This window comes from Anoplopoma fimbria, chromosome 24 (genome assembly GCF_027596085.1).
Source record: "Anoplopoma fimbria isolate UVic2021 breed Golden Eagle Sablefish chromosome 24, Afim_UVic_2022, whole genome shotgun sequence".
Taxonomy (NCBI): domain Eukaryota; kingdom Metazoa; phylum Chordata; class Actinopteri; order Perciformes; family Anoplopomatidae; genus Anoplopoma; species Anoplopoma fimbria.
The window spans coordinates 17,279,857-17,306,892 of NC_072472.1; the positions used below are offsets into that span (position 1 = coordinate 17,279,857).

At 38.2% G+C, this 27,036-nt stretch overlaps 1 protein-coding gene across 1 annotated transcript; it reads left to right on the plus strand.

Moving 5' to 3' along the window:
* Nucleotides 1-1,840: 1,840 nt before the first annotated feature.
* ar (androgen receptor) lies at nt 1,841-25,398 on the plus strand. Its single transcript, XM_054626472.1, has 8 exons — nt 1,841-3,022; nt 10,180-10,331; nt 10,510-10,626; nt 15,677-15,955; nt 20,009-20,153; nt 24,303-24,433; nt 24,564-24,715; nt 25,117-25,398. Exons 1-8 carry the CDS (start codon nt 1,959-1,961, stop codon nt 25,273-25,275), a joined length of 2,199 nt encoding a protein of 732 aa, XP_054482447.1. The 5' UTR covers nt 1,841-1,958; the 3' UTR covers nt 25,276-25,398.
* The last annotated feature ends 1,638 nt before the right edge of the window (nt 25,399-27,036 follow it).

Sequence of the window (27,036 nt, forward strand, 5' to 3'; positions counted from 1 at the left end):
ACCTGGCGTCTGTACCGACATTCCTTGGAAAATTTACAAGCAGCGATCTTTGGGAAGTGAAATTCAAAGCAACACACATACAATTACCGCTTATCTCCATAAGTGTCGCCAAAGAGAACAATACAGAGATTCCAAATGTTACTTTCAATTCTAGTCAAGATCCAAACAATCAAAACACATCGGGCTTTTTTGTCAGAAATCTGTAAACTAAAAGGATAGACAATATGTCTTGAATATTCAGATATGCTGTCATTGTGCAGTCGCCACATCCACAAGTGATGAAAGAAGGAGCCACATCATATGTGATATTGTCACAGTGTAGAAATTCTATCTGATCCAGGCATTCTTAAATGCATACCTAAGCTAATTTGAAGCTTTGCCAGGTGTTAATAGGTCTGTCTGTGGACCGATTTTGGCCCCTTGATAGCGTCACCACAGTGCAAGTTAGTCACAAAAGTTCACGGTTGTGTAGTTGAAATCAAAATGAAGGCATCGTTCAAAGATGGGTGTGGTCCAAGCAAGGCTGGAGGAAGAAGGGGGGTAGGTAGTAGGGAATGGGCCATGGGCCCCCCACATACAACCCCTGGTCCAATTTGATGTTGCGGCAGTTGTGATGGTCTGTAGTTCATGATTAAGCACTGAACTCCCTGGTATTCCTAAAAAACTTTGTTTGACAATATCCTGGTGCCAATTGTGTAAAAATATGCATTGTTTTTCGAATAATTTTATCTAAGGAGTTAAAATGGTCGCTTGGGACCCGAAGCATGCAGGTAATGTTTTCCTGCTTGGCCTCATGATGGCGCTGTTGTCCAACTGTTACTATGCATGATGATGAAAAGGTTTGTCTACATTAGCCTACTCTCACAGTATATTTATGGGGCAGCACCTGGGTGCCACGTTTAGTTCAGAGCAGAATTTGTTTGATGAGCAGGGTTTTGATGAGCTCTGAAATTGAAGATGTAGGCTACCTGATGCCTCTGATGATGAGGAATTCATTTTTGCGTCACTTATGAATCATTTAAAAGCAGAAACTGGAGCGTGAGAGTGAGGAAACTAACGCAGATGACAGGAGCTTTGAATGTGACAAATGTCAGGAAGGATACTGTCCAAGTAACAGTCCCAGGAGATGTTAGGACCAATGAGGCAAACCTCATTTCATTTCTTACTAGCTCGATCCTCGATGTTAAACATGCCAATAGTTTTTCCTGGCCAAATTTCCGACTTGGAAAGTCAGAGAATCTATCTGGAAAGAGGTGCAACAATGTTCCAAGAGCTGACGGATGCTTCAGAGTAATTTAGAAATCTTCTAAAAGGTTTTGTTAAAAAAAAGAAATTCAACCCACAAAGAAACACTGACGGGGCCACATCTGTCCATCCCAGACAGTGCATCCCACAGCTAAATTGAAGATGATAAGTAGGTCAAAATTGCAATAGCAAAGACGTTTCTTCATTTACTCACTTCATGTTCATCTGCATGCGTTTTCTTTTAACACGTAGTTTGGTTTGTGTGCAGCATGAAGTCTTTAAACACAGTCCTAAAGTGAATAATCAATGTAAATTACCTTCTCTCTTCCGCCAAAGCATCTAAAAATGTTCAATTTGACTAATTAAGCACTCAACGCCATGCTTTTATTTCAGTGGGGGAAAAGTTTCTGCGGTTGCCAGATAAGCTACAAAAGTCCTCGGCTGGATTCACTTCTCATCAAACGCACCTTTAGCGCGTCTGACTTTGAGGATCTCAGTTTAGGAGGAGTTTGTGACTCCCGTAGCTCCCTTAGGACCTCCACCCAAACTGTTCGCGGGAGGAGAGTCGCAGCAGAGACCTTTGTCCCGCAGAGTTCAGTCTCCTGGCGTGACAAACACTTTTTTGTTTTTTAAATTTGACCGACAGTTATCTCGGAGCAAAAAATTTGGTCAGGGCAAAAATAAAAACGGGCAACGCTGCAAGTGCTCCCAGCATGGCGCTAAAAACTGAAGAAAGTCGGCTCTATTTCACCAATAACTCAACGGGAAACGGTGCCGACAGGCTAAAAGAGCGCCTTAATGCAGACGGGAACATTTTGGGCTCCGGACACACTGATCCGCCAGCCCGTGACATGGAGACACGCTGCTGTCAGACAGCTGTTGCTCCTCAGGAGGAGTTGTTAAACGCTGACTGCCGTGTGGGAGACAGTTGCTCTTTTACTGCCTACGCCACAATCTCAGAAACCGCCCGGGAGCTCTGCAAGGCCGTGTCCGTGTCCCTGGGACTGGCCATGGAGTCCAACGACACGAGCGACATGGACGCCTCTCTCCCCGCCCGTCCCGCACATGACCAGATGCTTGGAGAGTATGTGTACATGCCTCTGAACCGCCCCGGAGCTCACGGTGCCGTCAGCGAGTACAAGTGTCCCGTCCGAGATGACTGCCCCCCGCACGGCCACAAGCAACTGGTGGAAATGTTCAAAAGTTCAGAGACCACCGCGCGTCTCCAACACCTCACCCCCACTCGGACATCCGTGGACGAGCGGAACTTCACGTTGTGCGAGGCTGATGACCTGACTGCAGAACAGGTCGGTCATCTGGACACAGCTCGCACTGCCTCTTGCCCTTATGCCACATCCACGCAGGGCGACTTGGCACACTTTGGGCAGAGTGCCGCGGAGCGACAGTGCCGGGTCTACAAGCCCCCCGAAGAGGCGACGGACTTCGGGGAAGCCGCGGAGAGCAAGTTCGGTGGTTATCAGCCGGAACAGTACATGGTCAAAGTGAAATGTGAGGACGGAGAGTCCGCCGGGACATCGTGGGGCAGTAATTACACCTCTAATGAGAAGTACAGCTCTCAGTGTTGGGGCTCGAGGCAGTGCGTGAATGCGCGCGGCACGGACACAGACACCGCGTTCATATGTGACCCGTATGAGAGGAGCGTCATGCGTCCGGAGCAGTGGTACCCTGGCGGGATGCTGAGGCCGCCGTATCCCAACTCCAACTACGTGAAGACCGAAGTCGGCGAGTGGCTGGATGTCGCCTACAATGACTCCAGGTAAGCTATAATAATAATAATAATAATACTGACAATAATATTATAACATGTATGTTGTGTCATAGGATAACAAAGTTGCAAAAATGTTTAGGGAGCAAAGAAAGGTGATTTTGCTCTGTCTTCTAGAAGATATTTTGCAACTAAATGTACACTCTAATTTAAATTGAATGCCACAGGTCTCCAATGTGACCACCGTTTGACCTTAATCTGACCACAGACATGAGTGTTAAGAGTCTGTCATCTGTGGAGTTACTCCCAAGTAGATCTGATGTTTTTGGCTAAGTGTAGATGGACAAGCTGCTCTGCAGTAAGGGTGAGTAAAACACTTAATCATAATACAAGACAACTTCATAATAGATAAATTGATTTATTTTCATTCTGCGTTTATTCATTTCTCGCAGACAGCTGTTTAAGGTCTTAATGTTTTTTTTTAATGAAAAGGAATACATTCATTCTTCACTTCTTTTTTGTTAGAAATCAAATGCCAAACTGAACACATGTTCTACTGCTTAGACAAAAGAGTACTTTATGACATTATCAGGCTACTTTTAATAAATGCTTTGCAAACTAAAACGCACCTGACTTTGCACTGCATTTTTAAACAGATGTAGGAAATGTGTGCCAGGTTCACATCCTTGACATTTTAGACGTACGTGCAACCCGATACTGATTTGATGTTATAATATCTCAAATATCACTGCCAAACTTAAAATAAAATTCCTTAAGATTGTATGTGAGTGGAGGCAGCCCTTGTTAAAATATTTCCTTTTTATTTGAATAATCAATCCCCCATTGTAAAGTCATTGTAAATATATCTGTTTATTAATTTCAACACTCTAAAATAACAAAACAAAAAGATAAATATAGAGATAAAGTAATAATATCTATTCTGTTCAAGACCAAATTTGTTTTGTTTTTTAGACTCCGTCATCAAACATTAAATAAATATCGTTGTTGGTGTTTTGTTTGTGGCAACTGCTCCTAACATCCGTATGAAAATGAATGAAGAAAGTATTTCTGAATGCACCCAGTGAAAACGAATGTGTATCACTGAAATGTGTTTTTTTTCTTCTGAAAGACAGCTTTGCTTTCAATCACAAATCTATTTTTCTTGTGACCTCCAGTATGCCAAAGTACACAGATTGGACATGTTAACTACCATGTGTACAGATACAGCTGACGTCATAATTCCTTTTTCTCCGACCGTCTGTGATTTCACTTGGTTTATGAATGATTGAGAACACTGAGACCAATGTAATGGTTACTACATAACTGCATTCCTGTGTGTTACTACATTAGAAATGCAATATAGATGAAGCAGTGATCCGTGGTTGTATTTTTTTATGACTAAAAGTTTGAGTTTCAATACTGAATCTCAATGAACTCCATTGAACTCCATTTTGTTTTTCAAAACCAGTTCATATAAAACCAAACAACACAATCCCTGACAACAGCTCACAGCATAAAAACAAGTAATAAGTGAGAATTGACTGATGCTTAAAGATAAATAAAAGCAAATAGACAATAACAAAATAACCAATAAACTAAGGTGAATCAAAATTACAGTGTTAAAGAGAGACATTACAGGGGAATAGGGTAAAATATATAACTAATGGATATAACCATGAATATTACAAGTTTTCTGAAAATGTGTTTAAATATGCAAATTGGTTACAATTAACTTGTAAAATATATGCTGATTTGCATACATTTCCAAAACAGAAATCTGAACATTGAATGAAGCAAGGTTCAACATTTTTGTTTCATTTGGTTTAGGATCTCTCTTTTTATAAATGCATTAATGACAAACGGACATAGAAAAATTTCATTGTGGCCATATTTTTAGGAGTTAAATGTTCTATATATCTGGATGTGAATGATATATAAACAAAATATACTAACAGATCTCACCATGAATCTTCCCCAGTTAATTACTTACATGACATTGCGACAATACTTTTTTTTTGTATTACAATTTTTTTTAAATGGTATTTTTAAATGTGCAATTTAGACATTATCTAATGCAAACCTTTGGTGAATTTATGAGACATTTTTACAGACGCAAATAGTCAAAGTAGTAAAATAAAAACTTAAATGTGTATTGTTGATGTTTTCTTTCCACTTTATAGCAGCAAAATAGCCAAAAATGTCAACATAGACCAGTGCATGAAAAACAATATCTGCCTGTAGTGTCGTAACACTGTTAATTGTCCACTAATGGTCCTTGAAGGGGGAATGTTGACATTGTGTTGAATTGTGTGAGTCATGACCGTCTCACTACAGAGAAATTGTCTCTGTGTATTTATAAATACACATAGCAACATGATGTATCACTCAAATATCACTATAAGACCACCCCTGTGTGCTTTATGAGCCAGGCAATTAAATTAAATCATACAACCTGATGCCAAAAAGGTGTTTTCACTGGTTCCCCTGTAGTGAGTGAAACTGCAGAAACGTTTTATTATTGTGTTTATCTCCCTAATTTATTAGGCTATAGAATATTCTCTCAAGAATTGCCCAGGTCTGATATCAATTCCTGGAATAATGGGCCTTTTTACAGTTTTCCATTTTCTCATTCTCAATCATAATACCTGTGATCAGTGGTGGTCTTAAATGTGAAAACAGTGAAACTGTTTGAAATATCCCAAACAAGGAACTGCCCCCAAACACATGGAGGCACCGAGACCCCCCGAGCTGTGCTCTGACTTCATCTGCTTTGAATCAAGGAGACACAGAGCCCTAAACATATTTGCCTAATGTCAAAAGGTACATGCCGGTTTTATTTTTATGGCAATTTTTCTTTATTAAATACTTGGACTGTAGGCGGAGACAGGAAACACTGGGAAATGGAGAGATGATTGATCTGTGACTGAGGTACTGAGCCAGTCCTCTATGGGGGTACACAGGGTTTATATGGTGTTCAGTTTAGACTTCTAGGTTAAAAGGAGACATCAGAGCACTGAGAGGTCCAGCTTTTCTCTTACTTCTCACCCCAAGATTTTGGACTTTTTTTCAAGAGGCAGGTTTTCTGATCTATCTGGTCAATGTTGCTGAATAAAACCCAGAGCACGTCTTTGATCTGGCCCTGCTCCAGATCTGAGTTTTTTACTTTGCAGTTATTCAAGTGCATCATACAGCAGTTTGGATTTTGTTCACAATTTCTTTCAGTCTTTTAATTGATTAATACACAGCTCATCACTATACCTGCCATGATGCATGATGGCTGTAGCATTATAGAACAGTAGCACTTTTGGATTTTTTTATGTTAATGGACCATTTAGATGAATATGCTGCAACAGTGATCATAATCTAATGACATAGCTACAATCAGTTTTTTCTAAGATTGAGAATAAACCAAAAATAGCCATAGGAAAAAAGCCGACCACATAGCCAACTGTAAATACACTCCCCCTTCCTTAAGTTATTGCTGTGATGATTTGCTGCTCTCACCAAATTGCAAATATATCTCTTCTGCCATGAACCTGTTGCTTTGCGTCTTAGATCGGCTCGTCGCCCTGAGCAGATGGAAATGGACATGGTTAAATACTGTGGGGCGTGATTAGGGAATGAGGAAGGTGAGTCAGGTGACAGTCACAGTTGCAAAGTAATGCAGGGACTTGTGTTACCTGAGACGGGGACAGGCTGAGCAAAAGTGAAAACAAGTGACGCAGCCTATGCGACACTGCTGATGAGTCAGGCTTTAACTGAAAGTTTTTATACCACAGTATTATTTGCAGAAACATAAATTAATGCAATAGATAGATGTGTTGCAGTTTTAACCAGACCAAACGTGGAAAATCATCAGTGTGTAGTTCACTACAGAGGAAGTTGCCATTTGAGAAAAACATAAATGGGTATTACACATTTTGGCAGTGGTGGAATATAACTAAGTACATTTACTCAAGTACAAAGTTGAAGTATTAGTACTCTACTTCGGTATTTTCGTCTTATGCAGCTTTATACTTCTACTGCACTTCATCTCACAGGCAAATATTGTACTTTTTAATGCACATTGATCTGACAACTTAAGTTACTTTTCAGAATACAATTTTTCATACCCCTCCTTTCCAGTGAAAATCATGGTTCTCCAAATTAAGTGATTTTTAATTTGACTATTTCTTTCTTGATTAACTGAAGGATCAAGTGTTCCTTTATGGATAAGAAATCTATCCTACTTTTTAAGATAATCAATGTAAAAACCCTCTTCAATTAGCTTGAAGATGAATAGTCAGAAAGGTCTATTTATGAATTTTAAGATAAACATTGTTCTCACAGGACAGCGATACTTAAACTACCCAATCATAAACATTTAGAGCATTAAAATGTAACATACATATTATTGCAGCAGTAATATTATGCCAGAAACATCACATATAATAGTTTAACACTGATGGGCAACATTTTACTGCACAATAGGATAATTAAAGTACATTTAGCTGATAATACTTACATGCTCGTACTTAGGGAAGTTTTAGATAACAGGACTTTCGGTGGTAGTGGAGTATTTTCACATTGTAGTACTCCTGCTTCAACTTAAGTCAAGGACCTGAATAGTTAGTTATTTGACCACTGTGTTTTGCCTTGTGTGTGGCAGTGAACTGGCTCAGCTGGCTGAGTGAATGGCATTGAAGTCATGTAGTTGTAGCTTTGGTTCAATTTTGAGACTCAGTCTGACGGAGCAGCTACACTCGTCTGTCTGCAGGCCACATGAAGGATTCCAGTCTTAGACCAAGATATCATTTCCTGTAATTGTTCTAACAAAGACTCTCTAATAGGACCGCTTTGCTGGCATGTGCTGTACTTACACTTTTGGTTATAATTGTCACGCAAACGGATTGAAGTGATGAATTTATCTTTAATCAACCAGATTTTAAGACGTAAAAGGGCTTTAGCAAAGAGCAGAATGAGAAGTGGACCCTGTAGTCGTCTGTGTGTGGAGTAAAGTGCATTATATCCAGAGTGGAGTGGGAGAAAATCACGCCACTCACCCATGAGCAGTTAGCTCAATCGGCAGCGAGACAGAAATGTACAGTGGGTGAATTCAGTGGAGAGAGCTAGTCCGTGATGATATTGGTGTCTTCTGACCAAAGAGGAACTGCATGCTGTTATCTCCCAAATGAATGAAAACAGATGTTTCTTAAAACTATTTAGCTGAAGCAACAGCACTACACAAAGTTTCCAGACTCACATACTTACCTCACTTTATGGATGCATATAAGTCAATCAAATTATACAGAGTAAAATCAAGCAAGCTGAAGCAAATCTGTGCAATAAGGCAGGTATTTCAAACTGTGTATTGATATTTATCTGACCATCAATCATTAAAGTGGTTCATTTAGCATCATCTGGTCCTCAGGCTTATTTCCACCTCGTATTTATCTGTATATATTTATGCTGGATATTTTATCCCATTTTACTTTCGTATTATTTAAATTGTCAGATTTTATGTAATTGCAGTCTTGGAATGTTTCACACAAAATGCTTCAGTACCAGTAAAATGTAATAGAACACATTAAGCAGTGACTTTATGTGTTTCTGCAAAGTATTTAATTTAGTCTTGTGCATCGTACGTATTTCTACTTTTGTAATACAATAATTCTTGTTACATGTATACAATACACCTAGTTTGCCTTGCTTTCCAAAGGTTAATCATGAATATGATCATTATTTCTAGCAAAATTATTAGAGCAAATTAGCTTTTATATAATATAAGTATACTCCCATTTAATCAACTCAAAGATGACAGAATAATCAGTATTCAAGCCAGTATGTCAAAATACATTTTAACCTCACAAGATGGAAAGAAGAAGAGTGAATCTTCCCCAAACCCTGACAGAGAATGAGATCAATCGCATTTTAAAAAGTTTAACAAATGTAAAACTAAACCAGGATCTTTCATCCCTGTATGCTTTTAAATCCAGGAACTTTCAGGTCACTGGACTAGTTTATCTTGAGTTCTCTTCATATAAATACCACACGTGGCACACTATTTTCTTGTACTACACACACTGGAACGAAACTTGTAATAATGCACATTGAAAGTAGGCTTGGCTTATTTAAAGCTTTAATTACTGCATTTCTATCCGTTTATTTTCACCTTTGTTGCTGTCCTCTGGCCTTTTGTAAAGGAGATCTTGATTATGATGAGACCACCTGATGAGATAATTACCTGATCAACGCCTAAAGATAAGTTTGTATATAAGGCAAAACCTCACAGCAGTGTGCCGCATTCTCTGGACTCAAATTTCTAAATGTCTAAAGTTTATGGACAACTCTTTAACCTTTTTCTACTCTGAAAAATGTCACCATGTGTTCATTTAGGTTGAATCCAAGAGAAATTTAATAAATATGGTTTGGTACCCGTCTTTTACCAATGAAAAGCCTCAGATTGACATGCATATTTTTTATCTTGTATTGTTGATGGATCCTAAACCAAAAATCACTAATATATATATATATATAATATATATATATATATATATATATATATATATATATATATATATATATATAAAATATTATTTTGTTCCTCTGTCACCTTAAAATCAATCAGGACACAGTCTAACTTCATCCTTGTCTCTTTAACAGCGACCCTTGATATCTTAAGTTGCACGTCACTAAGGCAACGTTGTGTCTGAACCTTTTCCAATCTCTCCGTGTTCAAGGCTGAAGCTGGGCGCCCATCGTGCCCCCCCCCCACACACACACACACACACCCCTTGGCTGCGGTGTTGGCACTGAAATCTTTCCCACACTTTCTGTCATCGCACCCTCTGTCCTCCTTAAATCGCACTCTGAGAGGCCGTAGCAGGGCTGAGGGGAGTGAACAGTAAATGCTCTGTGGTTACAATTTGTACCGTATTAAACCAGTAAACCAATATGGATATGCTTTGGTGTATGCACTCAAGGTTAAGGTTAAAAATGGGCTATTAGTTTCACAAGAAAATAAAAAAAACGTGAAATACCGAAACAATGCCGTGCAGTGACTCAGTTGTTACATCCAAGCTGGGAAACATTAAAAGTGATTTCTAATGAAAATAAATTAGGAAATTAATCAGATTTAATAGCAACAATCAAATGTTATTCATCACCTTGTATTTATGAGTGTCCTGTTCACGGTTCATAGAAGTCCTGTGTTATGTGTTTTACTGCAGGTTTGAGGCTGGCAGAGAGCACATGTTCCCCATGGAGTTCTTCTTTCCACCACAGAGGATGTGCCTGATATGTTCGGACGAGGCTTCTGGCTGCCATTACGGTGCGCTCACCTGTGGCAGCTGCAAGGTTTTCTTCAAAAGAGCTGCAGAAGGTAAAACTCAAGAGGGGTCCTGAGTTTCTCCACTTTGATGCCAGCACTCAACAGCTAAACCTGTTGCCTTTTATTTGAATTGTAATACAGATTCTGTACATCCAGTGTTTTTCTATATTTTCATTCATTCAACAGATTGTTTATCTGCAAGTAACCTCTGTTTTTTCTGTCCACTCAGGCAAACAGAAATACTTGTGTGCAAGCAAAAATGACTGCACTATTGATAAGCTAAGAAGGAAGAACTGTCCATCTTGTCGGCTGAAGAAGTGTTTTGAAGCTGGAATGACACTTGGAGGTAGGATTAATTAATATACTAAAATCTGCTTTTAGAGGAAACAATGATCGTTTATTAAATATAGTATATTATAATATATATTATTATAATATACTATATTTTTAGTACAATCATCAATTGCATTTCACTTCAGACAAAGGATGTGTGTTGTAGAAATATGCATTAAAAAATATACAGCAGTGCAGCATGGACTACAATAAACACTGTGCACTACACGCAGTATGAACAAAGCACATTACAGAGAAAGTGAAGTCCTAAAAGTGGAACTATTAATGGTTTCCCCAAGACCAAGTACTTATTCTCTCTGCACTCCACATCCTAGCTGTCTCTCTTCAATTGCAGCATCATCGCAATAGGGGATGTTACTGATAATCAAGCCCCTGACTGAGCTGCCATGCAATTTAGACCTATTCCATTCACTTCTCTCTACACCCACACCTGTTCGTCATATTAGGCTGTAAAGATTGACATGTAGTGGACTAATTTTAGTCTTGTGTTCAATTTTCACTATCTTCCATTTTCTCATTCTGTTCACTGTGAAAATTGGATGGGAAGCACAAAGCTGACATGAGACATGTGAATTAAAGCAGCAGACATGCTGGTAATTTTGCCACCAGTCAGTGAAAACCCCATGGAGGGAAAATGTGTTCTAATGCTGCGATTGTAAGTAAAAAGGCACACCTTTTCTAGTTGTGGCTTAAAAGAGCCTCCTTTCACTGACGTTCTCATCCTGGACATGTCATTCACTCGTTGAATTTCACAGGAAAATTTATGACAATCATTTTTAGAAGTGGAGGCAGAAAAGTTATACTTATTATCCCAGAGGGTTTTTACTCAAAATACTATTAAAAAGCAAATAGCAGGAGGGTTGCTGGTTTGACTCATTTGATTTTAATGTATCATTTAAATTATAACTCTGTATCATTAGATCATAACATATTCTGTTTCTAGTTTCTCTCCTCGTAGTTTGGAAGGTCTGAAGAGAAGCAAAAAAGTCTTTGAATCTTGCGTTTATGGGTTTGGCATCTGTTCAAGATTGAGAAGCATAGTTATTATAAATTGCTCCAAGGTTTAATTTTTATAATTTGAATCCCATATTAATCCATGGAATGGTAATTACATCCACAAATAGAAGCTTGGAAGGAGGCTGCTGTCGCCGAACTAGGATAGAGGTTTCATTCTGCAGCGACATGAAGAAAGCCCCCTGCACATCTGCAATAAGGCTTCTTGTGTTCAAGGCAAATGGAGATCTCAGATTCGATCATATTAAAACCGTTTACAGTTTATGAACTCAACTCCTGACTCTGAGAACAAATTGTGTCTCTAACCCAAAGTGTGCTTGACATGCGTCCAAAGTCAGTCAGCTTCCGTTTAACCACCAGCGAGTGAGAGTTAATTTATGATTTACAAAATTTCAATAATGGTAATTTATTCTCATCAAATGGTGAATGAATAACCACACTGAAGCTCTTCAGGCCAGGTCCAGAGGATAGATTTATATGGAATTGGTTTTAAACTCTTGGTCCATTATTGAAGGGTACGGCTTCCAGATTGTTATTTGGGAATAAGTATATAGCTTATAACTTAAAGTTCAAATATCCATGTCAGCATAGCAGCATTAATTTCCTTTTCCCCAGAATGCATCCACCTCGGGAATCCCACGTGACTCTAAACCAGTATGGAGGTCTTACACCTGCAGCCTGTCCTCGTCTGTCCCGAGGTCTTCTCCCAGTTAGTCATTTCTCAAAACTTCTACTAGCTCTAAATGCAAAATAGCAGTGACTAAATTCTAAGGTGCCTGAGAGTCACTGAACTCTCACTTTATGCTGCTTTGGGGTAGCACTAGGCTTTTCAGCTCAGTCATAATAACAAGGTAATAATGGTGTAATACAGGGCAGGGCAGCAAACAGTATTTTTTATTTCTTTGTATTTAATTTATTAAAAATGATAAAAACACAAAGATAAACAGTTTACGGCTGCAACTCTTTACAGAAACAAAAACGGCTGCAAATCCTAACATTGGAGAAGCTGGGTTCATCTTTGGTGTTTTTCTTTAAATAATGACCAAAATAGTTGTAATCATTTATTTTTTTATCAATAAATTAGAAAATCTAAATATTTGCAAATAATAATCAGTCATTGTTAAATGTTATGTATAATATCTTTGCAATTATGAAGTAATAATGTGAGAAGGGGTGTTTTAATTACAGAAAGTAACAGTGGGGTATTAATAGAGTAATATCCCTTAAGTTAAGTATTTAAGCTAAATAATACTGAAACTCATCTTCTTCTCCATTGGCAACATTTAAGGGTATTTGTGTTATTTCATAGAAAGTATCAAAACCATAATATATCCGTTACATTAGTAAGAAGAAAGTGACAGGAGTCTTTGTGGAAGATTTTTATTAGAGCTCTCTCACATCTCTCCCTCTTTGAGTGAGACTCTCTGACACATTACTCCCTCAAACCCTTCCAGAAACCCAACTGACATCGGTGAGCTAATGATGTAATGACATCTACAACCTGGACACCAAAGTGAGAGTAAAATGGGATCTGCAAAGGCACACATTACAAAAAAGACATTTCAAGAGGAGGAAACGTGCTAAACTGACCGTGGAGTTTCTTTCTTCAATCAAAGCATACCTGGCAACCTGAAAAGGTAGTTAGGATAAAGATGGTGATTATAATGGCGATGAGAAGAGTAATGACACAGAGGGAAGTGGTCAAGATAATTTGAGTATATTGAGGTGAAAATGTCCAATAAAATTTTCATGTGCAATTTGATTTGAGTGAAAATGGGCTTGAAATGGATACGTCTGCAGCTCATTCACCGGAGGTCAGTTTCAGCTGAAAACAATCTATGATACTGACACCACTCATCCAACGTAGTTAACAACAGCTTGACTAATTAGCCGGTGTCTCTGTGAGTGTAACAAATACTGTGCTTGAATCCATCGTTTTGGATGTCAACCTCATATTTATATTGGCTTCCACTCAAGCACGGGGATCTTGAGGTTAGCTCAACCCATCTTATTTACACTGTTCTCTGCAAAGAACAGATGCCTGCCTGTGTCACAACTGCAAATCCTGGGAAAGGATTTTTTAATTAACCATTCTTACTTGAAATGTTTAATAGATCAGACATAGAAATGTGAGACTTGCCAATTTTCTTTTTTATATAATCTGCAATTGTCTTTCAACCCTGCTACTTTTGAGAGAGACTTAAGTTCTGTCTATAACTGTCAATTCAATATTTATCCAACTGAAGTAGAAAGCCAGGCTTCAGTTTTAATGAGACATTCTCTACACAGCAAGAGGCAATTTAATTACAAGTATTGCCATTTTTACAGTCAGTCAACATTAAATGAATTGATTATAGAAATAATGTTGCATCATATGTCGATTCCATAAGTTTTTGTTTTTTTATCTCTTAAAGCTAAATCAGATTCAACGTCAAATTAATTAGATAACATTTATTTGAAAGAGCTTATCTGTTTAAGCTGATTGTAACAAAGTTAAACATAAGTGAACAACAGCAATGTCTGTTCTTCAATGCACTGGTTTCTCAGGAAAAACTCATTACATATATTTGTCTGCCACTCACTCGGGCTTAGCCGTCATCCTGAAATAACAGGCTGAGTTTAACTGCTCGCAGCTCTTTAACTTGTGGAAATAAAACATTCAGTTACTGAGTGCAGTGGTTGGTGGTCGTAAACCATGACTGTTAAAAAACCAAATGTATTTGGCAGCTGTTTAGCAGAATATAATCATCCCATTTTGGTTGTATCACTACTTACTGTACATGGCAGTCTGCTCCACCAAATCAAAGAACTGGCTCCAATTTGGTTTCTAAGTGCGGGTTGTCATATGGAGCAGCTGCCTCGGGAGTTTCAGCATTTGTCGGGAAAGAAATTGCAGCTTTTTCATTGCTCAAGATGAGCTATTTTATTTTTTTAAACATACAGAACTTGAGTTTTTTTGTCTCTTAATCCCCATATGATTTGCAGTGTGTAAAGAAACTTATTTCTAATGAAAACATGCATGATTTAGTGAGTGCTATAGTTCAATGATATCTTTTCAACGCTGTGCAAAACATTCTTTGGAGGAAAAAAATTAATAACGGGGGGTCATACAAGATGACCACAAGGCTTTCCACCAGATGAGGCTCATCTGTTCAGAGAGTGTTCTTTCAAATGGAATAACAGTCAATATCTTCGACAGGATTAGTAGATCAGTCTGAGTGTAGTTGGGTAACATTGATATTTCCCTCAAAAGGTTACTTAAAACCCACAGTTGCACAATGAAATATTTCTAACAAATGATTTCTAAAGGAGAATTGGATTTTTAATTTCAGTACTGTTCAGATTGTGCTTTTTAGCAATGATGACCTGGGAAGATGTAATTTATTGATTTATTTGGGTCAAAGGTTCGTAACAAGCGTCTATCAGGTTAAGAATGATGACTTAAATAAAACTACTGGTTGAATGACAACTATTGGCACCTTGCAAGTGTCATGGGTATTATGTTTTGTTTACATTTATAGTGCTGGTAAAGACAGAAAAGGTTTTCGGTGGATAACTTGGCAGTTTAGTGTAGAAGTAAGATAGATAAAAGGATGTAGAAGCTGTGTGGTTGAGGAGAAAAGTATATTTCAGGATAAATAAATGAACTCGTCTGACCTCGGAGGACAGAAAAAGAGAACTGCCTTATCTGCAAACGGATGGACTCGGTGCTCAAGGAATTTAATGTTCAACACCATTATGAGATAAATCACAAATCCTACAACTTCCTTTGCAGCCCTCTATCATATGCTGGCTCTCTAAATTGGCACTCTGTCTTAAAAACTTTGAGAACCCTTATTTTAGAAGAAAACTGGATTCTTCAGTCAAACTCAATCAGATCTAGTAATTTAGGATCATTTGCAAAACACATTCAGGTCTGGTGATTTGGAGATTGATTACCCGACTGGCTTCTTAACTAGTTGTGCCTTAAAATAGCATAAACATAATAATAAATGAACAGATTCTTAATTTCTTGCTTTTGTTTGTAGCCCGTAAACTGAAGAAGATTGGACAACAGAAAAACCCTGAGATGGAACTTCCTCTGAAGGACCCTTCAGAAGTCGTCCAGAATTTCTCCCCAAAATCAGGCCTGAGCTTCAACTCCCAAATGGTCTTCCTCAACATCCTGGAATCCATCGAACCCGAGGTGGTGAATGCAGGGCACGACTACGGCCAACCAGACTCAGCTGCCACGCTGCTCACCAGCCTCAACGAGCTGGGAGAGAGACAACTGGTCAAAGTGGTCAAATGGGCAAAAGGATTGCCAGGTAGGACACTAGTTGAGGTTTTTGAAGCATTGTGGCTTTGTAGCTGCTAGATGCTTCGCTGTGTTCACCAGCTAGTCGCTATCTGTGTCTCTCTGACGTTTGGTGCTGGGCAGGTTTATGACGCTGTCTGAAAACAGCCTTGATCAAAGCAGTGAGAGTGAATCAAAACAACAAAGTTGCAATCGGTAAAACCAAAACAATGAGCTGAAAGATGCCAAAAGGCTCCATAGAGCTGAGGGGAATTGCAGAGATAATTTTCTGTGGGTTTGTCACTACGAGTGACCCCCTTTCACATACAAGTAGTTATTTGATCGGTTAATGTAAATATCCTGATTAGCTTATCCTGAGAGCTTTAAATACTGATTGGAGTCAGAGAATTTATCTTTGTACGGTGTCAAACGAATATGTTTCCATCTCATATGGTCCAACCTGTGACAAAATGCAGTAAACAAGCTCTTTCGTCACATGTTTCAGCTGCTGCTCTTTAATCTAACTTCAAACAAGAAATAGAAAGGACTAAAGTAAAATGATAAACAAATAGAATGGTTAAAATTATTTTTTTAATAAATAAAATTAAGAGGCAATAAAAGCAGTTTCAAAAGATTATACAAACACCGTTTTGCTGAATTGGAAGAAAATAAGTGTAAAAAAAAAAAAAAAAGATGAATGCAATTAAATAAATGATAAAGTGCTATTTAAATAATACAGTTTCCAGTCAAAAGCCAGAGAAAAACTGTAAGATGCCTCTACAGAAGTTTTAGTCTCGCACTATAGAACACCTTCCAAAGTTGAGTATTACACATGCATTAGTCTGTATTTTTCTCTCAGTGGGAGAAGTGCCCGCACTTAAGCTGTTTTTGGATGATAAAAAGTTCATGTGGTGACCAAGCCTTGACCTTTAAATTGGACTCAAAGACGCCATCAAGGTTTCTTACTTGTTGACTATAGGTAAGTTCTAGATAGTGCTCTCTGAGACTTAGATCCTATAACTAATATTATTTGTTATTAATATTTTAGTTAGTTAATCCTGGTTGACCTGTTTAAAGTTTTATTTGTGTATTAGTTGAAGAACAAAACGCTCAAAACACTGATAGAGCATAGTAGACATGTCAACATGACAAAATCTAAGTGATGCGAACAAGACTGAACATAACAATGTGTGATTAGACAGAGGACAAACAGACTGCAGTGAACGGTTTAGAGCTGTTTATCATTTTTATAGGTTAAGACTGGGAGGACTATTCTGTGTGGCTACAAATATGTGGTGAGTGAGTGTTTACAGTGGGTACGGAAAGTATTCAGACCCCTTTACATTTTTCACTCTTTGTTTCATTGCAGCCATTTGCTAAAATCGAAAAAGTTCATTTTTTTTCGCATTAATGTACACTCAGCAATCCATCTTGACAGAAAAAAAAAACAGAAATGTAGAACTTTTTGCAAATTTATTAAAAAAGAAAAACTGAAATATCACATGGTCATAAGTATTCAGACCCTTTGCTGTGACACTCATATTTAACTCACATGCTGTCCATTTCTTCTGATCCTCCTTGAGATGGTTCTACTCCTTCATTGGAGTCCAGCTGTGTTTAATTAAACTGATTGGACTTGATTAGGAAAGGCACACACCTGTCTATATAAGACCTTACAGCTCACAGTGCATGTCAGAACAAATGAGAATCATGAGGTCGAAGGAACTGCCCAAGGAGCTCAGAGACAGAATTGTGGCAAGGCACAGATCTGGCCAAGGTTACAAAATAATTTCTGCAGCACTCAAGGTTCCTAAGAGCACAGTGGCCTCCATAATCCTTAAATGGAAGAAGTATGGGATGACCAGAACTCTTCCTAGACCTGGCCGTCCAGCCAAACTGAGCAATCGTGGGAGAAGAGCCTTGGTGAGAGAGGTAAAGAAGAACCCAAAGATCACTGTGGCTGAGCTCCAGAGATGCAGTAGGGAGATGGGAGAAAGTTCCACAGAGTCAACTATCACTGCAGCCCTCCACCAGTCGGGGCTTTATGGCAGAGTGGCCCGACGGAAGCCTCTCCTCAGTGCAAGACATATGAAAGCCCGCATAGAGTTTGCCAAAAAACACATGGAGGACTCTCAAACTATGAGAAATAAGATTCTCTGGTCTGATGAGACCAAGATTGAACTTTTTGGCATTAATTCTAAGCGGTATGTGTGGAGAAAACCAGGCACTGCTCATCACCTGCCCAATACAATCCCAACAGTGAAACATGGTGGTGGCAGCATCATGCTATGGGGGTGTTTTTCAGCTGCAGGGACAGGACGACTGGTTGCAATTGAAGGAAAGATGAATGCGGCCAAGTACAGAGATATCCTGGAAGAAAACCTCCTCCAGAGTGCTCAGGACCTCAGACTGGGCCGAAGGTTCACCTTCCAACAAGACAATGACCCGAAGCACACAGCTAAAATAACAAAGGAGTGGCTTCGGAACAAGTCTGTGACCATTCTTGACTGGCCCAGCCAGAGCCCTGACCTAAACCCAATTGAGCATCTCTGGAGAGACCTGAAAATGGCTGTCCACCAACGTTCACCATCCAACCTGACAGAACTGGAGAGGATCTGCAAGGAAGAATGGCAGAGGATCCCCAAATCCAGGTGTGAGAAACTTGGTGCATCATTCCCAAGAAGACTCATGGCTGTACTAGCTCAAAAGGGTGCTTCTACTCAATACTGAGCAAAGGGTCTGAATACTTATGACCATGTGATATTTCAGTTTTTCTTTTTTAATAAATTTGCAAAAATTTCTACATTTCTGTTTTTTTCTTCGATTTTAGCAAATGGCTGCAATGAAACAAAGGGTGAAAAATTTAAAGGGGTCTGAATACTTTCCGTACCCACTGTATGTACAGTGACTTGCAAGTTATTAAATCTGATTAAAAGTTATCAAGTTCTTTGGATTAAAGGATATTTACACATTATTTTCATTCAATATTATTTTTTTCAAATCCATATGTTCTACCAATAATATAGACAGAATTATAATAAAAAGAAAAACATCTCCATGTGAAAAAATTTCACCAGTAGACCTTTTCAAAGAACATTAAAAACGTCATGCTCATGCTTTTTGGCAAACTCACGACATGCTTTCATATGTTTGTTCTTGAGTAATGGCTTCTTTAGTCATGCTCCCATACAGCCCAGTTTAACGCAAAACTCTAGATATGGTTGAGTGGTGCACCCTAACTTCACTCTAAGTTACTGCACTTTGTCGCTCTTTCAAAATTATTTTTGGGATTCTTGGTGGTTTCCATCACAAGCTTTCTTCTTACTCAGCTGCTGAGGGACGGCCTTGTCAAGGCAGTTCATGTGTAATATGATGCAGCTTCCATTTCCTGGCTATTGATCAAACACTGCTCACTGGGATATCCAAACACTTTGATACTATTTTGTAGCCTTTCCTAATTGTGTTCTCATGTGAGCCCATTTTCTCATCTGTGTTAAGTGCTTTCAGAGCATGGGTATTGAAAGCTAATGCATACAACATAATTCAGTTATGTATTTTTCTTGCAAATATTTCCTCACTTTTACAATCAAATATTTACAGCAAGCTAAATCTCAATGTATCATTTGTTATTCAGAAAAACCTGATGACTATTAAGGGGGTTAAATAAATGAGTATTAATTGGTCCTCTGTCATTGCAAGACACGGCCATGTAAAGCTGTGTATCATCAGCATAGGTATGGAAAGAGATGCTGGGCCTCCCGATGACACTACCAAGGGTTATTGTATATAGATTAAAAAGTAGCGGCCCTAAAATTGATCCTTGGGCTACCCCACAAGTTATTTTACAGTTTGTTGAAAAGTGATCATCTATAAAAACAAAGAACTGTCAGCCCAAGAGATAAAATAGGAGGCAGATCAATTGAAAACAGTTCAAGAAAGGGTAATCCCCTCAGTGTATTGAAAATATATATTTTTTTATCCCTTTAATGTAAATGTTCTGTTACTGCACATGACTTTGTGGTTATTTTAGCACAAAATATGCCACATAGTGTTGCATTCTATGATGCTGATGCTTTGTCTTTAGGTTTCAGAAATCTCCATGTGGACGACCAAATGACTGTCATTCAACATTCCTGGATGGGCGTGATGGTGTTTGCACTGGTTTGGAGGTCTTACAAGAATGTCAACGGCAGGATGCTTTACTTCGCCCCGGATCTTGTGTTCAATGAGTATGTACAACTCTGAAGTCTTGAATTCAATTGTGTTCTCTAAAATGATTTAATCAAGGGGTGACCAACATGCTGTGCTCCTCATTTTATATAGAGATAAGCCCCAGTGTGAGAGTTGGCGCTGTCGAAAACATAATACAGACATATCAGTTTCTCTCTGTCTACCCTCTCCATCTCTCACAACACAAAGACATCTCTAACATTTTTGGCAGGCTTTTTTGGATCATGTTCATTCAATTCCCCCCTTAGGTGTTCTTTTGTCAATGTGAGATTAAAGGGAGGAACATTAGTTTCCAGCATTCAAACTTTCACAGCCCTGGGGAAGCTGATTCAGCTCTGAATATTACTCATGACAGACAACAGTGGTTTGGTCTGTGTGAGTATTGTTGAGGAATATTAATGGTCTTATTTAGTCACATCAAATGTTTACTGTGGAATCTGTGGAAGTAGAAAATGTAAGTTGATCTATAAATCAATAATTATTTATTTAAAAGCTCAAGTATTTAGTGTGTTGTGTAAACATAGTATGCCCGGCCTCTTTGAACAACATAATTTTAAGAAAAGAGTAATTCATAACAGCAGCACTATTTAAGCTATGCATGAATTATTTATGTCTAATTAATGTGCAATGCGTTTGTTCATCAACCGTAACCAAACAAATGCATGCAATTTATAGGTTTCATATTTAGAAAAAATGTATCTTTTTTGTGTAAACATATAGCCAATACCACCTCTCCCTTGCTTTATTCATTTTTTATGCAAACAACAGTAACAATATGTTTGAGTATATCTACGGAATTTGCTTTGGGGAAAACCCCTATCAGATTTTACTGGGCAGGGAAGTTAATGAACAAAACCCAAACTGCTCATTTGATGCTGCTCAGTGGCTGACAGACAGTAGTGGTCATACTGGGCAGCTCCCAGTTATGATTGTGTAACTCTGTGACTGAGTGTGAGGCAGGGTCTTGCTCAACCAATATGCACTGAATAAATACAGCTTTAGGTAACGTAGTTATTCAAATTATCCACGCAACCAAGTGTCAGGAAATATGAAAATTCAATAAAGGCTTGAACAATTAATAATATTACCTCACATTGGTGACACTTTTCATGTGAATTACAAAAGCCCAATTTACAACAGCTATTTGCATTTAATTAGATGTAGAATTTAGCTGTTAGACAGCTCTATAGCTGCTCTTTGGTTCACTAAACTTAAACCATCTCACGAATAAATGAGGGAGGTCCATTAATGTTTTGTTTTCTTTCCCTTTTTGCTGTTTTTACTCTCCCTGAATGTGACATCGCAATCATAATGCAAAATAGCGAAAATGTTTTTAACAAGCTGTGGAAACGCAGTGAACAGATGTGTCAGTCTTGGCAGGAAGCATCAACATTTATTACAACTGAAGCGAGCACAGTGTTCAGATGTACTTACTGTTTAGGTTTACTCCTGTAGCAATCAGTAAACCTAAAAGCCGTTGTCTTTTATTAGTTTCTCTAGTTTATGTGTGTATATCATGCAGGTAGTAATTAGTATCTTTCATTAAACCTTTTCTGTCCAGTAAATGGACACATCTTTTAAACTCCTACCTATCACCATTTTGTAAATTAGGCTTTCCGCAAAATATACCAATGTGGTCTCCAAATGAGATAACCCTGATAAAATCACTATGACAACAATGCTATGACATCACCATGGTCATTTTGCCATTTGAAAAGCTTCTTCCACAGACACAGACTGAATCAAACTCTTTGTGATGAGTAAACTGAACTTGATGTGTGACTTCAGTTAACAAGGGGCAATGTAGAAGGGCACTCGGAGAGTGCAGACCTCCACCAAGGCCGTTTCCGTGAAAATAATGACCTGTGCTTTAGATCCTCTTTAAGATAAGATAGAGTGATAAAGTGTAATGGGTCCTTTTTTGGCCATGGCTTCAGCCTTACATCAAGTTTCATGACATTCGGGGCCAGTAGTTTATCTGTAATCCTACTGACGAACAGAGAATAAAACTTATCCGAAATAATTAACCTCTTGGTGGAGATAATAAAGCCATAATGTACACAGCTCTCCATGAAGCGGATTGCAGTTGTTGACTGTTTGCTGAATGTCACACCGCTCTGAACAGATAATGTTGATTATTATGTAAATCTAAAAATTCACACTGACTGAGACTGAGTGGAGAACTGCTTTGAACTCTCCTTGCTTAATTTTTTATGCCACACTCAGTTAAGTGATTTCACAGCAGGTGTTTTTCCTTTCACAGCTGACAGAATATACCTGTGTATAAGCACTGGGCTTAGAGAAGGAATTTGTTTCAAATTATGATTATAGGAAAAATGTATTTGTTTTCCTCTCATTTTCCAAAACCTTTGCTTTAGTCTAAATCAACATCCTGGAAAATAAAGAAGACCAAGTTCCATATCATGCTAGAAGCTAATTCATTCAGCTGTTTTTAGAGGTGTGGTGGATCTGTAGTTCAGATTTTGAGGGTTGAATTAGGGCTGGTGGAGGCCAAGGTGGATAATTTGCTCCTTGTCATCTTTTAAATTAGCTGCTTACCGTCTCCTGTCGAGCCAAGTCTTTACTTTTTAAGAGGGGGTAAGAACCCTGGCACAGTCATCGTAATTGGAGACTGAATTAAGGACTGACTGAAAGATTGTTAGGCTTTTTTATTGAACTATAAGTGCAGGTGTACTACTTATATACCTTAACTTTAGATAACCCCGCTACAAGCACATCAGGCATACAGTTCTCTGGTTTACTTTAATTGTTCAATAAGTATATTCACATGAAGGGAGAGATATCTGCTGTGATACATTATCTCAAATGAAATCTCTGTTTGCTGTTGGTAAAACTGGCTTAAAGTTTTCGAAAAATGCATATATACAAATATATTTGTTTTCTTGCCAAGGGCTACATGAAAAGATTAATAGCCTACTGCTTAGTTTAGCATAAGGTATAGAAACTAAAGCTGCTCCTGGCCCAAAATCTGATTAAAAAAAATTAACTGTCCTGCATTATAATCAGTGAGCTTTAGAGGTGCTAGTTGTCAGATGTTATTAACTTTGGACGGAGCCAGGCTAGCTGTTTCTGCCTGTTTCAAGTCTTTACTCAAAGCTAAGCTAAGCTAGGCTAACCAGCCGCTGGCCATAGGAGTATAATCACCAGTGAGACATGAGAGTGGTATCAATCTTCTAAGGGGGGTTAAGTTTTGCTGTATGAGCCATTACAAATCACGTAACAAGTGTTTCTACAATGACTTTTTCAAGCCAGAAAGTTCAGCCATCAAACTGATAATGAAGTTTGAAAGTCATATATTGTCGGCTACATAGCGTTTTAAAAGAAGGTTCAGCAGCTCAGTGTGCAATAGCGCTCATCATTGTTTGGAGGTGGGTGTCAGTTCAGCAATAACATCATCCCCAATGAACAAACCATCTCCCTCATCATTCTAACAAAGCTTGCTTTAATGAATTTATCAAAAATGTGCAATTCTTGGATTAAACATGATCTGTGTAAGGTATGCATGTATACTGTGTAATAGCATATATGAAACTTTGCATTTACTTCCAGAGAGATGGGGAACATTCCGCTCTATCTAGCTCTATTGCATTTCTATCTTCACAGCATAGGAATATGTTACAAACTGTCTCTTTCCTCAGTGATAATAAAGGCAGAATCGTTTAATCACAGAGTAGAGATTGCAAACTTTGATCAAGATGCCTGTTCTCCCACTCTTCTTCTCCCAGGCTCGTTTAAATAACTGAAGATTGTTCATGCATGATGAACATGAAATATCCAATCACCGCTTTTAATATTTCACTCTAAATGATTAGGACATTTTACTGAACTTTATTGCCAATTATAAAGGGAGAGATTGTAATGTAACGGAGTTGTGTGTTTTACACATCTTGCTCCAAATGTCAAATATCCCACGGCAGAACTCTGTATTGTTTTAAAGATAATTCAGTGCCGATGACCCCATTACACCATTAATAGATATGGATCTAACCTCTGACAATTGTTCTCATTCGGTAGTTATTCATTTCACAATAAATGTCCAAGGTGTAAAGCAATTTGTTCCTTCACTCTCGGATTTGAAACTTTCCTTTATTTCACATTTCTGATCCTGACCTTTTTAACATCTGCAGAAATCGGATGCACATTTCCACAATGTATGAGCACTGCATACGGATGAGACATCTTTCACAGGAGTTCATGCTGCTGCAGATCTCTCAGGAAGAGTTCCTCTGCATGAAGGCCTTGCTCCTCTTCAGCATTCGTAAGTATTGCCCAATGTACTGAGCATCGAAATGTCAAAACAAACTGCTTCACTTTATCCCATAAGTGGACATGCAGGAGAAAGTCAACCGCTGATCTTATAGTCCAAACTGTTTTTCTGTTGTCACCAGTTCCAGTTGAGGGTCTGAAGAGTCAGAAGTACTTTGATGAATTACGTCTCACCTACATCAACGAACTGGATCGCCTCATCAACTGTCGAATGGCGACAAATTGTCCTCAGCGGTTCTACCAGCTCACCCGACTCCTGGACTCGCTCCAGATGGTGAGACAAAGCGCTTCAAGTGGTTTCAAATTAACTGGTGTGCACATGTTTTCCTTCCCCCAACAGAGGGAAAAGGTTTAGAGTTTGTGAAATCTAAAATCATCTGAACATGTAGGTGCATCATAGACAAGCCAGGAGAACATTTCTTGGCTTTGCATGCAATTAAATCACAGGGGATGCTATGTTTTTTTTAATAGCCCATGGAAATATGCAGCATTCAAGCTAGTGCAAGCAGAATCTTTTTTTAGAAAAATAAGTTTAATGGAAGAGTTTGATATGATTTTTCATTTTGTCATATATTTTCACGAGACATGTCTCCAGAGTCATTGTCAAAACACTGTTTGTAGTAAATGTTATCCAAATGGTTCAATGATCATTTAATTTTGTGTCTTCTGTTTCAGACAGTAAAGAAGCTCCACCAGTTTACATTTGACCTTTTCGTCCAGGCTCAGTCACTCCCCACGAAGGTCAGCTTCCCAGAGATGATTGGAGAAATAATCTCAGTACATGTACCAAAGATGCTGGCAGGTTTGGCTAAACCGATCTTGTTTCACCAGTAGAGGGATTTTTTATTTATCAAATAGTGACTCATCTTTGCTGCCTCCATAAACTTTAACAAAGGTACTGTTTACCTACAGCTTCAGTCTAATAGCTCTTAACCCTGTCCTGTAATCATTATTTTGTTGCTAAAGCTTTTTTTTTTTTCTTCCTTTTAGCTATAATTGAGACTGTTTGTTCTAAAGCTTTTATGTGAGGCACCGCAAGGCATCACCTGTTGACAGCTCTGTTATTTCTGAGTGGACAGTTTGTGTTTTACAGAGATTCTACTTTACATACACAGTAAGTCTGTAAATCATGATTACAGCAACCTAAAAGTAGCAGGGTTAAAAACATTTTTGGAAGTTTTGCATTTGACCTTCATTCTACATACACATGACAAGGTATTCATAAATACTGAAAAACAAGAGACTGCCCAAAGAGCAGATGAGAATTGGATCACAGAAATAAACAAATACTTGTCTCCCATCAACTTCCCAAAATCTGTTTTTCTAAGTGCCGCTTTCAGACGCACCTACTAAGTACCTGCTTGTGATATTAAGAGTGGTTAGTACAACCTGGGAGGCATTTAAGTGCTTAAGTGCCTTAAAAATAAAAATAAAATGATTTCAGATTTGTTTTGAAATCATTTTTAATAAACTTTTTAACAAATGGGCAAAATCCATTTCTATGACAATCAATGTAGATATGATAGTCATACTGTAGTTAGTCCAACTGTAAAATACAAACTTGGTTACAGTGAACCTAAAATATTAGATTGTCCTGCTGTGTGAGTATCCAGTAGTTTTATTAGTAGAGTATTGGTTACTGATGAGAAAATCCAACTCTAAAAATGATAAATAAGATCATTGTTACTACCTCTTTGGCTCACATGTCTCGGAACAGCTAAGGTTGCAGAAAATGTACTGAATATTTAACTAAAGTAGTTCTGACAGCAATCGAGGACAGCTGAAGTATATTTCTTTTTATCTGACTGTAAAAAATATGAATGCAAGACTATGTTCATCCAGTATTCACTTAAAATCACTTTTATTGAAGATTAAATTCACAATAAAGTCAAAGACTTATTCAATTTGTCTTTTGGGAAGCACTGCAAACTAGTTGAAAAAACACAGACACATTGTGTAGTTTAAAGGGAAGGTTTGTGACCTTAAATCATGGTTTATGGTAAATGTAACGGATTGAGGCAATAAATTCCTCAGTGGGTGGCCTGTTATTGACAGAGAAAGCTGAGTTCACAGCTGAAAAATGTGTTGCTCTTCCTGCATTCAGTGCTATAATTTGAAATTACAGTAGTTTGAAGCTAGGAAGACTTGCTGGATATTTTAGCATTTTAGTGTCTGCCTCTGACATGGGGTTCTGCTCTAGATGCTGCTAAAAAACAGAACTATTTCAACAGTGAAAATAGCATCCAAATATAACATTCCAAAGGATGTTATGGATGATGTTAGATTTTCCAGTGTTTTGACTGACTGGGGTATTCAGCCGTATTTATATCAGCCTTATTTGAGTATAAGGCCGAAGAAATTTCCTGCAAGCATAACGAACATTTCACCTGCTCATCACTATTTGCTCTTGTCTACTTCTGAAATCAAATATCATACATGATCATGCATAATCTCTACAATTTTTACAAAATACAGCATAACGTAACATTTCAGCCATGTAATGAAACAACGCGAGTTATATACTGTTAAACTGCAAACGGTTATCCTTGTTTGATTGCGCCAATGCAGCACAATTCAAACATCTGCATTTTTACT

Bases quoted from the DNA above. Each gene is read 5' to 3' on its own strand.
- ar (XM_054626472.1), top strand. From the start codon at position 1,959: ATGGCGCTAAAAACTGAAGAAAGTCGGCTCTATTTCACCAATAACTCA. The intron at 24,434-24,563 runs GTAAGTATTGCC...TGTTGTCACCAG, and splicing joins CTTGCTCCTCTTCAGCATTC to TTCCAGTTGAGGGTCTGAAG. The intron at 24,716-25,116 runs GTGAGACAAAGC...CTTCTGTTTCAG, and splicing joins TCCTGGACTCGCTCCAGATG to ACAGTAAAGAAGCTCCACCA.